Source organism: Neopsephotus bourkii, unplaced genomic scaffold (assembly GCF_033783945.1).
Source record: "Neopsephotus bourkii isolate Nb327-2 ecotype Australia unplaced genomic scaffold, CSIRO-AGI_Nbou_v1 NB_196, whole genome shotgun sequence".
NCBI lineage: Eukaryota > Metazoa > Chordata > Aves > Psittaciformes > Psittacidae > Neopsephotus > Neopsephotus bourkii.
The window spans coordinates 10,718,147-10,730,750 of NW_026900709.1; the positions used below are offsets into that span (position 1 = coordinate 10,718,147).

Genomic DNA, 12,604 nt, shown 5'->3' on the forward strand with positions numbered 1-12,604 from the left:
ATCTCTACAGCAATCTCTTTTTGGCATGACAAAAGAAGACATTACTTTAGCAGAAAATATGTAACAATAAAATGCTGATTAGAGAAACACCGCTTAGTCTTAATGGAGCCAGAAACAACTAAAGAAGCATACTCTATTACAAACTGTAATTGTATTGCTTCTTAAAACCAAGAAATAACACTACCTCAAAATGAAATATGTACTGTACTATAATAACTGTGAAAGTCATTTTCTTCCTGACCAAAAAAATAAAAAAAATTAGATAGGCAATTCACACAAAGGACTGGTTTAAATCAAGTCATAAAATGTATGTGCCTGAGCACAAATTGGCAAGAGCAGCGTAAGAGACTTGTTTATTGAAACTGAACAAAAGTTAAAGGGATTCCTTTTCGTTTGATTACAAAAAAAAAAGCCCACATAAAAGAGCGCTGAGATAAAATTATACAGCCTGAAAACTCAGTATTTTCAAACCACTTCTTTGACGACAAGCACCTCTGCAACAGGCTCAAGCAATCTGTGCTGCAGACAACCTATTATTAATCAAGAATAGCTTTATTTTTTCACCTTACATGTGCAGGAAATGTTAACATTTACCTATGCACATTTTGATGTACAAAATCCATACTCAGTTTAAATTTTATGTCTTTATGTGCAGGAACAATTTAGGTGGTCAGGTTTCATTCCCTATGCATTTGTTCTTAGCCAAATTGCATCTTGTCTTAATACATAAAACATGCACGTCAGAGATTTATTTGTGCTCTGGCATGTCACATTGGAGGTAGACTCACTAAGAATGTAAAATATCTAAAGGCAGAAGGCCATCTGTTTTTCAAATTGCATTCACTTTCCTTAGTATTAAAACTAGCCTAAGATCCTTGGACGTAACTCAATGGCAATAAACAGAACTAATTTTCCAGACATCAAAGGACAAAACAAGAATATTATTTTCTCTCTTTTGATCACTAATCTAAAGCTAATGTTTTGGGGTTTTTTTGGGGGGTGGAGGGGAAAGTATAGCATATTGAGTAATTTAGTGATCAATTAAACATCTTTTCAACAATCTTTTATAGATGATTTGAGCAATCAGCTTCTCAAAACTACTACAGTTAGAAAGATTAATGTTCTGGACCACTTGAAAGCTGGCACTCTAATTCTTCTTACAGTATAAACACTCATTTCCTATCCTGTTAATACATGATTGATGCTGAGCTACTCTAAACAAATTCTCTACCATATTATCTAATTAATATTTTCTACAGTTCAGCAATAGATTATTTAAAATATAACATTACACGTTTGCAAGTCATGAAGCCTAGAAATATTTATTATTCCGAGTCACAGCATCAACCTCTTTATACTTCTGATAAAGCAAACAGTTGAATGGCACTAAAGCAGGTGTTTTATTCCACAAAAGTGATTTAGTCATCGTTTTGTATTTAACTGTTAATGCATTACAGCAGCAGGCAATGCTCAGCATGTTCAGGTGAATGCATGTTACACAGAGAGGGTGCTGAACTACTGCAGCAGCACAAGTGGGCTGAACAACTGATGGCCACAGAAGAGCTGAGTTTGGAAGGCACTTTTGGAGGTCCAAGGAAAGCTGCAGCAGGTTGCCTGGGACCACGTCCAGTTTGGTACTGAGCACCTTCAAGGATGGAGACTCCACAACTGCTCTGAGCAACCTGTTCCAATGTTAACCCACCCTCACAGTAAAAGAAAAGTTTTTTCTTATATTCAGATGGTATTTTTTGTGTTTTTATTTCTACTACTAAGACAGTAAATAGGGGATATCAGAAGTGAATGCATAAGGTGCAGGAAAGGTAAAGATATGTAGTATTTGAAAAAAAAACCTCTAATATATACACAAGTAAGACTGTGTAAAACAAAGTTGTGATCCCCTTCCCTACTAAAACCTTCCCCTTGGCTTTTAAAACATTTCTAGAAAACAAACTATGCTGGGAGATTATCTTCAAACACCTGCATGCAAAGATCCATGCTTCATAGCTGTTATGTGTTAGAGCAGCACTAGCTCATTTTACCCGCCATGACAAAGTGACTGTCTTCATGAACAGGACCCCTGATGACAGGCCAATGAAATTTCATTTTTATGGACACGGAAAAAATTCTCAATCATTCTTACACTTCTGTCCATACATATCAGAAAGGAAGTATTCACAGCCACAGATAAGACACTATTAAAACAAGTGTCACTCTTAAGTGCTATTTTTTCATTGCAGATACACCATTTTTCTTCCACACAAATATTCCTACATTTGTGGGATATTCATATCTTCTTGGTACGAGAATGAAATAATTTCTGTGTCTGTGCAATGTCTCAGGAAAACTAGAAGTGTGGTGGGTATTGGCCAATATCCTGAATAACTTCCCCCCCCCCCCCCCCCCAAATCTTCCATATGCATAAATTGAATGATTCTGACATTATTTAGTTTTAGCCTGGGATTGGTACACAGTACAGACAAGCTGGGAAGGCCACGACCTACTGGCAAAAGGGGTTTTTTTATTATTTTCAAGGCAGGTAAGTGCTTTTGACACTGATTTGCTTCTGAAAAAGCAAAGACAATGCCTTTCAAAACAATAATTTTGTTTTGAAGAATGACTCAGGTCTGCAACAAGGATCTGTATTGTACCTTGAGTCACAGTGAGTCTCTGCATATCCAGCAGAAGTATATAATTAATAAAATAAGCACCAACCATTTCTGCTCTGCAAAAGGAGTGTTGCCAGTATTTTTCTATTATATGCAAACAAATTACCTATAAAAAGAAAATGAGCATCACTTAACCTGTGACTGACAGGTAAAGATGAGGTGCTACTGTTTAAAGCTTATTAAATTGGAGGAAGGTCCAGAAGTACTTGAGTAGCTCCGGTGCCCTCAAAACACCACCTTAATAGTACAACTGTTAACACACAAATGAGACTAGTATAAGCAGAGTGCAATGATCCCAAAAAGGGAGGCAAGAATCTCCCCAAGAACACTTCAGCAAGGAGGGAAAAGAGCCAGTTGTTGCAGAACTTTTGTCTTGTTTCCAGCACTTCAAACACTACTCACCTATGTCATTATCCTTGTGCTTCACAATATAAATACAGTATACCAAAGAGATCATAAAGGCTAGCAAATGTCATGAAGCAATGCCGATTATGATTATATTCTCCATATCCAGAGGATCCCAGCCTCTGGCCCTTAGAAAATAAGTATGGCTTGTGCTAATATTTGTGAATTAGTGAATGCCAACCCAACTGCCCAACTCAACTTGCAAGCTTGTCTACAGGCACCTCTTCACACCCAGATTCAAGATCCACCACCTTCACTCTACCTATCAGTCAGGGGCAAGCCTGCTCTGGAAACCATGTTCATACTAGAGACTCTACCTCGGACTCTTACCCTGGGGCCTCTACTGAGTGGTACAAACCTCAGCTCCTGGGACAAAACACTGACTTCTTCTCCTCAATATGACAGTAGCAATTAAAATGCTGTTTCCTTGCAGTATTTATTGCTTGTGAGCTTGTAGAGCAGCAAGAAATCAGGAACAGAGAATAACAAGTAAGGAGAAACTGACCAATGCACACACTTTCAGTGTGAAACACTAAATGTATTTTGAACTTCCTAACCTGGACTTATCAGAGGTGCATGTTGGGGTTTTTCCTGTTCAGAGCAGATTAACATCATTTTTTGCTACATAACACCACAGTGATACTCATTTCTGTTTGACAAGGCTCATGTCCAGCTGGACGTGGCCCAGCTGCAGTATTATCACAAGAGTAACATAGGAAACGCAGGACTCAGCCATGGGGAGCAGGAGCTCTCCCACGCTGCGGAACTCAACTCCAGCTGCTTAAATATAAACACGATGCCGGGTTTTGGGCCACTAAGGGAAAGTAAATGGCTTTAAAGCCAGATAAGTTATTAAACGAAAGTGAAGCTACGCCCTAGGGACCCTATAATGGAGCCCCGTGACGAACCGGCACCGCCGTGCCCTGTGGGGAGTCGCGCCGTGACCTGTCCTTGCCTCCGAGCGCCAGGCAGACGACGTTCTCGGCCCGCCGCCAGCCCTCACGGACGCCTCGCCCCACCCCGGGTCATCCCAGGCCGTGGGCACCGAGGCCGCGAAGTTTTGGCTCCTGCCCCGCCGCCTCCCTCCGGCCGCGACCCGGTGCGCAGCGGGGCCCAGCTCGCCCTCGTCCCTCTCTGTGCCGTCACCCGCCCGCGCACGTCCCTCACCGGCCAGCTGAGTCACGAAAGCCTCCGCCACCAGCGACATGTCGCGACCGGCGAGCGGCAGCAGGCCGAGGACACACACACAGGAACACCGGGAGCGCGCCGCCGGGACAGCAACTGCATCCGGGGCCCGCCCCGCCCCTGCCGCCCGGGGCGGGGCCCGCGCCAGCCCCCCCTCACCGTACCCGCGCGGGTCAGCGGGACGGGAGGCGATGCGGGAAGCAGGTGGGTGCTGCTTGTGCGGGTTTGAAACAGGCTTTCCGCGCTTAAACGGTGCTTAACGGGTAGAGAGAGGCGTTTGCGAATATACCGGTGTTTGGGAGTCACTCATGGAATGGTTTGGGTTGCAAGGGACGTGAAAGCTCGTTTAGTTCCATACCCCCTGCCATAGGCAGGGACACATCCTGCTATACCGGGTTGTTCCAAGCCCCGTCCAGCCTGACCTTGGAACACTGCCAAGGATGGGGCAGCCACAACTTTCCTAGACGACCTGATCCAGCATCTCACCCTCCACACAGTAAAGAATTTCTTCGTTGTATCTAACCTAAATCTGTCTCTTTTAGTTTAAAGCCTTTGTCCTAGCACTACAAGCCCATGTAAAATATCCCCCTTCAGATTTCTTATACTCCTTTAGGTATTGGAAGGCTGCTATCGGCTCTTCCTGGAATCTTCTCCATGCTGAACAAGCCCAGCTCTCTCAGCCTGTCTTCATAAGAGAGGTGCTCCAACCATCTGACCATCTTCATGGCCCTCCTCGGGACTCTGCACAAAAGGTTCACATCCTCATGTTACTCCACTCAGTCAATCCGGTCTGAGGAAAAAACCTTTGAATCCACATCCTGTGGAAATGTTACTGAGGGCCAGCTGCATATTCAACTGCAGTGTGGTAATTCTCTTAACTTGGAAATACAAGCACAAGACAAGTGAAGACAAAACTCCTGTCTGTTGAATGGTAGGAAGAACTACTGGCCAATATCCAGGGATAAGGCTGCACTGTACCAGCAGAGCAACATCAAAAGAAACATTTACAAATACAGTGGCCCAAAATCCCGTCACAGGGAATCCCTGTTACTTATAACTTAACATGCTCCACATAACATGTAGAGGCAATACCCTAAAGAAGCTGAAGATAGAAGTTTGGACTATTTTACATTTCCTTTTTATGAAGGAATCTCAACAGGGAGGTTTGTGGGTTGGTTTGTTGGGGTTCTTTTGGTTTGGGTTGGTTTTGTGGTTTTTTGTTTGATTGTTTATAATTCAGTGTAGAAAGAGCTGTTTGGAATGCTGTAACCAGCTCTAGGGTTTCCCAAGAAAGGTGACTCAAACCATCTTCAGTTCCTCTGCCACTCATCTATGTGGAGCTCTGACACACATGAAAGTTTAATCACATTAGTTCTCTGAAGAGATAGCTAAATCTGGTTTAGAGCCTGAAAGCAGAAAAAGGTCAACCTCTTGCCTCAAGCTTGAAATTGCAAGTTAAAATTCTTCCATGATATAAACATGAACACAAGTGATTAGTTATGGCTATACAGCTTTGGAATATATTGCTCCCCTGGATTGGTTCAGAACAATGCTGGACCATTTTTTTTTTTAACTTTAAAACACAAATGATGGAGGAGAGGAGGCAAATCCAGCAAAAAATGATCCGAATGAAAGGAGGATGTTCTGAGAATCTTAGGTGCTTTCTTTAGTGACCATACTGAATATTTTGTTTTCAACATCCTGGTACCTAAATGCTTCCTAAAGTGTCCTGTTACAACTGAAGCTATAACTAAAAGGTCTCAGTAAATGGTACAGCTGCCTTTTCTTCACCCCAAGTTAATATTTCAGAAAAACTGCATTTTGAGGCATACATCTTGCCTTTAAACAACCACTAATTCCTTAGTCTTAATTCTGAAAGGGCTATCCAAACTTTGGAAAAATTACATAAAATTATGCATCCAATATGTAGGTTGCAGAGAAGATAGTGGATATGTGAAAGATTTATTCCATTATCCTACAGTGCCTTTTGATCCTCATCTCTTTAGACACTTTAGTAAGAATTAAGAATATCCCATTTTATGAAATAGACTTAATCTACTGCAAAGGACATAACAGTATTTCACTCTCACAAGGTAAAAGTCTTAAATCTTGCAAGTACTAGCAGATAGGGACAAATACAGAAATGTATTAATGTTTGGAAAGAATAAAGTCCTCTGGTGATGCTTTCTGTTGAATCACTAAGCACAATTATTAAATATATTCTTTACTTGGTAGTTTAAGCATGCTATTAGAGCAGTAGCGAAAGAAAAGACAGTAAATAAACTGGAACAGAGTAAAGACTGAAAACAATGGTGAGGAAGAAGACTGATTGTTTTCAAATGTTGATGAAAGCTGCATTTCTACAGTTGCAAGCTGAATAGCACCCAAATTACAGAAACTGAGCGGTCTTAAGAAGTTGAATGCCTTTCTATTAGGAGATTGCAACAGTCTAAATTAAACTGGTATGTCCTGTTTGAGTCCTTTCTTCACCAACAGTACTTAGAAGGGTAAAAACACAAGACATGGTGTAAAAGTTGCCCTGATAAGGCTGAGAGTGAACTAGGTATGAGCCAGGCCAAATCCTCATACAGACACCCAATTAAAGAGAGCAGTTTCTCTGTAGAGGTCAGTTTGATACAAAAAGCTCAGCTCCAGAAATTAAGGTGGATGATGGAAACTGTCAGGGAACAGAAATCAGAAAACAATTCATCAAGTATCAACAAATACATGCCAACAGAAATGCATCGAGAAATCCAAACTGTTTGCCAAACAGGATGAAAACCGAGTGGAGCTCAGCCCATGCCTTGACATGCAACATGACACAGATGCTCAGGCTCCCTTCTCTGGGACAGGAGATCAGGACAGCGGTTTTAGTTTCTGCATTCCCAGTCCTCCTCCCTGCTCCCACTGAAAGGACTGTTTTAGCGGAGTATCTTGTAGGAAAGCCTCCAGGAAGATCTCCAGTAATGGTAGACAGCAACAATAAAACCAATTCCATCACGACCTTCGCCTTTATTTTATATGCTTCTCTCCTCTCCCAGCTTTTTGAGAAAAGGCATCACTCTTGTGCTCAGCGCCGAGAGGAGGCCTTTACCATTTAAGGTGTTAATTAGTACAGTTAAACTGCCCACTGGGGAAACAGGACTAGGCTATATATACATATGCTCCATTGTAAATAAAATGGAATTTGAATAGTATTAATCTCCTGCCTAGAAAAAAAAGACTGTTCTTATTAGTTCCCTCAATCTTAGACATCTTAACGTGTGTATTTAATTTGTATTGTTCTTTTGTTCTGTGGTAATATTTAATAAAATGTATTACTGTGAATAGTGCATACCTAAACCTGCAGTACAAGTCCTTTGCAGACAGAATTGTATTGGAAGTGGCAATAAAAGTTTTTCAGTCTGTTGCATTAATTTAAACTGTTTGCTTTTTAACACAGCTACTATCGCTGGCCATTCAAATTACAGTCTAGGTGGCCAAATGTATGGCAGGACATAAGATTAGACAAATCACCAGAAAGCAGAGGCATTTGAATGAGTTTCTCTAAATTTGAGTTCTCATTCATGAAGCACATCGTAGGTTAAGTCCAATTTAAGGTGGATACAATGGTTGTGTATGCCAAACGCTGACAGCAGACATTCCTCTTTAGAACACTGTTGAGGAAGAAGAGGACGCTGCAGAGTTTTCCTGAGTTGTCATATGGTCATGACCTTATTCATCCCAAGACAGCCAGCTGGGGCCATGTGCTGCTCAACAGACCTCACCAGAGCATTTTCTCAGCACACGACTGGGGACCTCTTCTCCATTTCCATGGAGCAGGTCTCTAACAAGTCAGACCTTTCCAAGACACAGGAGGAGCACTGACAGTCATAGATTGAACTAGGAGTGGTTCTCTCTGAAAGAGAACTGTATGGCAATTTCACTGAGTGAAGCCTCTGAAAGCTGCTTGTGTGATATGGCTGGTGTTTGAGAATAGGCCAAGTGGTAGCAAGAGACAGCAAACAAACAAGCACTGAAATGCCTTCTCCTTGCCTGGCCCACAGCCAGGTTACCCCTCTGGTATAACATAGGGCATCCTGGGAGCTGCTCTGCATTATGCTGCCTGTCAGTGTCTTTAAAAAGCTATTATGGCTGCTAGGAATCTCTGCAATGAAGGAAGACTTGAGTTAATCCTTCCCTGCCAACACATCCAGTGCCAGGCAGCAGCAGGAGGGTGTTTTTAGCATGACTTCACACCAGAGGTTCTCTGTACACTAAACAATCTGGCAAAGTACAGAGAGCAACAGAAACAGATGGATCTGGACTAGCGTGATCAAATGGATCTCACAAGGCATTTGGGGTATCTTTAATTCAAGTGTTTGCCATTTCATGTAATCCACTCTTCTTCAGCGTAAGGAATGATGCTAAGATGGTCCAAGTATGAGCCAAGTTGCAAATTTCAATTACACACACAGTCCTGTGAGCTTACTAAGGAGGTACCATTTCATATGAGAATCTGAACTCAAAATTGAGGCCAAACTCACCTCTGCAGCTCCTGTGCACTTCCTTAGGAAGTTGGCATGTATACCCTGTGGTAGCATTCACAATGCAGTAAAACATTAAGTTGGTTTCACAGCAGTTCAGATGTATCTTACAAGAGTTTCACACTATGATAAACTTAACTGCATGTTGTTGAGTGTTCTCTTATTTTCATACTCAGGCAGGTACAAGTTCTAATCTAACAGTTGTATAAACAAGATAAGATATGATTTCTAGGAACATGCTTCTATAAAAATGCAATAGAGTATTAACACTAACCACTTTGCACTAATGGAAGATACTGCATACTAAATTGACAAATCAATTAATGCTGATGCATTTCCAACAAGCCACATGAGGACAGAAAAAAATTCTTGGAGTTCTAAAAGGCACAAGAATAGCATTTATGAAAGCAAACAGGATCTCAGACTATGTGCAAAAAACATCCCTTTCTTACCTCTTTTCTTGCCTTCTTCCATGTAGCAGGGTGAGATTTTTCAGGGGTGCCAAGTCTATTTTAGCACATCTGTCATCCTCGCAGCTGCACTGAATAGGCATCAAAGCAGTTGTGCTGAAATCCCAACTTCACCATTTTACCCACTAGAAGCGTTAGCAGCCCCCAGGCCCTTGCATATCCCTGTCATTCGCAGCAGCTGCTGAGCAGCTTTCCCCGTGCTCCGAAATAGCAAAGATATTGAAAGCAAACTTTGATCTTCCCAGCTTTACCTAAACTCTCATGGAGAGAACTCTGCAGGCTAACACTGCAGAGCTTCTACAACCATTGCTTACAGCCCAGGCCATCAGGCACCTCCATGGTGAAAGGAGTATCAACACATAGGTCAAAGCCCAGCCAACGAGGAACCATAATTAAGCAAATAAAGCAGTTGCTTTAGGCCGAGCTTTAAATAGATCTCCTGGACCAATGGCAGGATGTGATGTGGGTGGCAGGTGGGGCTGATCAGGCCTATCAATGCCCCCAGGATCCTGGTAGTGTCTCAGACGCAGGTGGAGCATGTTTCTAGAGCAATGGGTTTCGCATAGCTTAAGCTATATGGGACCAGGATTTGGCTTTTAAATGATCTCAGATCAGAGGGGCCTGCAAGCAGGAAGCTTCCAGAAGGGAGACAATAGGTTCAACAGGACTTTGCCCTGGTTTCTATGCCAAACTGACTATAGCTTTGGCTCCCTTGGATCCAACCTACATGAACAGACTGCTCCCATATTTGTCTAGCTTTTTGTAATTCTTGATTGACCAGACATGAATAAATCTGTTTCCTTAAAGCATGGATCACCACTGCATCATTAAACTGGCACAAATGTCAAAGCCGCATTCATGACTCCTACAAGCAGTAGCAAGAGCTGTGAGGGTTCATCCTGATATTTGTGTAACTCATAGTGCGGCAAAATCCAGACCCATCTTGTTAATAAAAGTAGGAATAATTGTTCACAGTTTGACTGTAGGCACTGGTTAGACAAATCTTCTCAAACTCTAAAGATGTTATCTGGAAAATTAAAGAGCTGCAATTGAACTCAGTTTCTGGACAAGTATGGTAAATAATGAGGAGGTTTATTAATTCATCAAAGCTTCTTGTGAGAGGGCCTAAACCCTTTTCTGGAGGCAGGAATAGAAAGAATTAGCTTTCTCCTTCTTCCTGTAGAAATGATCACAACTGCCGAGCCTGCATGGAGGGAAGAAGCAGCTGTAATGAATTATTTATCTGTATCACACTGTAAGAAGGATGTGCTGTGATTAATTGTAGAGCTGGGCAGGAAATGGTTTCCTTGTCCCAAAAGATTTTTGAGATTAAGAATGTGTTTCTGTTCTACACTGGGATAAAACCAAAACCCCTTTAAAAGATCTTAGAAAGAGAGAGAGAAAGCAAAAGACCTACAAAAAATACTCATCTGTCCTATGTATGGCACTCTCTTGAAACATGAAAGCCCAACACAAAATCTTAATGACTAAGAAGAAAGTTTGGTAGAGAATTCACAGGGTCAAACCATCCCATTCAACCTCCATATCCTTGAGACCAACACACTGGAGCAGGGACTTGAACCTTGTTGACCTCACGTGAATGCTGTCTCTGCTGATCCAAAATGGGGCTTAGATCTTGGCTTTTTGTGCTATCCCTCTCACTTCAGCATAAGAGTCATAACTGATTGTACCTGATTGCTTAGTCCTTAGAGAAGCAATCTGTTATTTATACTGACTTTTTTTGGTTTTACAGCTAAATGCTGCAGAGCTGAATGACCTTTTATAAACTTTTTGCCTCCAGATGGGAAACCTCCTTCTGTAAAAAGCTTACATGGAATTGACTTTTTATTTTCTGAATCATTTCCCCCATGTGTCTCATAAATAAGACATAATTTTTCCTTTTTTTTTTTTTTTTTTTTACCAACACTTCCAATATAAACACATAGCCTGACTACACAGGAGTACCCTGCTTATATTTTTAACTGAGGCTGAGTTGATTCACTAGATATGACTTAGCAGAAACTTCAGAAGTTGAATCTATTCCATCTAAAATCATTGTCTTGCTCCATAAAAGGAGCAAGAAAAGCTTTGCCATATCTTCATTACAGCTGTAGAAGTTCATACTTCACATAGTTTCTCCCCAGGGTACAACTGTGGTAAGGAAAAAAATCACACTGACTGAAAGAACTTGAACGTATATAGATTAAAAGCATATGGTCTTTTTAGTAGCGGGCATGAGTTGGTGAGGCCGAGTAACTCCTGAGATTTGTGAGGAGATGTGGCAGATCAGATTGATCATTTTCCTGGCACCAGTAGAAGGGTGTGAGAAAAGCACCAGGTGTCTCCTTTAGTCTTTTTTGAGAGCAAGCAGCCAGAAATAAAAAGTAGTGCAACAATGATTTTAGAACATTTTGCAAAGAATATGCACTTTGAAGCCCTTTGAACACTAGGAGATGGAAAAGGAATGCCTGATTGAGAAATGTTTTGAACCACATGAGCCAGATTCAGTTTCTATGAGTGCGCAGAGAGCACAGGCTATCTCAATTCCAGCTCAGTCCGGCTAGCAGCCATGTGTAAATGTAACTTCCCCAATCCATCACCGCCTCTCAATTCCCTGAAAGCTGGCAAGAGTTTCAGGAGTTTCATGGTTTAAGCCCAGCCTGCAACTCAGAACCATGCAGCCACTCTGTCACACACACACTCCGGGCAGGATGGGGAGAATTGAAAGAATGTAAACCCCACGTGTTGACATAAGAACAAATAACTAAGGTATAATACAAAACTACTACTACTACTAATAATAATAATAATAAAAGATAAGGAAGTAACAAGGGGAGAGAATATAAAACTAAAAGAGGAAAGGAAAAAAAATCAATAAGCACAAGCGTTGCACAATACAATTTCTCGCCACCCGCCAACGGATACCCAGCCTGACCTGAGCAGTGATCTGTGCCTTCCGGGTGACTCCCCCCAGCTTACATACTGGGTATGATGTGCTGTGATATGAAATACCCCTTTGGCAAGTTTGGGTCAGGTGTCCTGTCTCTGCTTCCTCCTGGCTTCTTGTGCTCCTCCTCACTGGCAGAGGAGACTGAGACTGAGAAGTTCTTGGTCTAAGTATTACTTAACAGCAACTAAAACACTGGTGTGTTATCAGCATTGTTCTCAGACTAAAGCTGAAGCACAGCAATGCAGCAGCTGCAAGGAAGGAGAAAAATAACTATTACAACTGAAACCAGGACAAGGAGTAATGTTTTTAGGATCTGAATTAAATGTGTTTAATAAAATGAATACATGGACTTTCCAGTATATCTCAGCTCTGGTACAGAAGATGTACACTGATGAGTCAGAT

General features: G+C 41.7%; 1 protein-coding gene and 1 long non-coding RNA gene across 4 annotated transcripts in view; both read right to left on the reverse strand.

Moving 5' to 3' along the window:
* The window catches only part of MTX2 (metaxin 2), a 420,264-nt gene extending 415,866 nt beyond the window's left edge, over positions 1–4,398 (reverse strand). For 2 of the 3 annotated variants that reach the window (XM_061379818.1, XM_061379808.1), the window contains exon 1: positions 4,239–4,398. In XM_061379818.1, coding sequence (XP_061235802.1) covers positions 4,239–4,278 — 40 coding nt within the window. In that variant the 5' untranslated portion in view covers positions 4,279–4,398. The remainder of the gene's footprint in view (positions 1–4,238) is intronic. The other variant, XM_061379828.1, reaches the window with a different exon arrangement.
* A 2,225-nt stretch (positions 4,399–6,623) lies between these two features.
* On the reverse strand, positions 6,624–9,650 carry LOC133224366 (uncharacterized). Its single transcript, XR_009728842.1, has 3 exons — positions 9,235–9,650; positions 8,783–8,827; positions 6,624–6,933 (listed from the first exon to the last, which is right to left on the reverse strand). It is a non-coding gene; the product is annotated as an uncharacterized LOC133224366 (long non-coding RNA).
* Between the last annotated feature and the right edge of the window lie 2,954 nt (positions 9,651–12,604).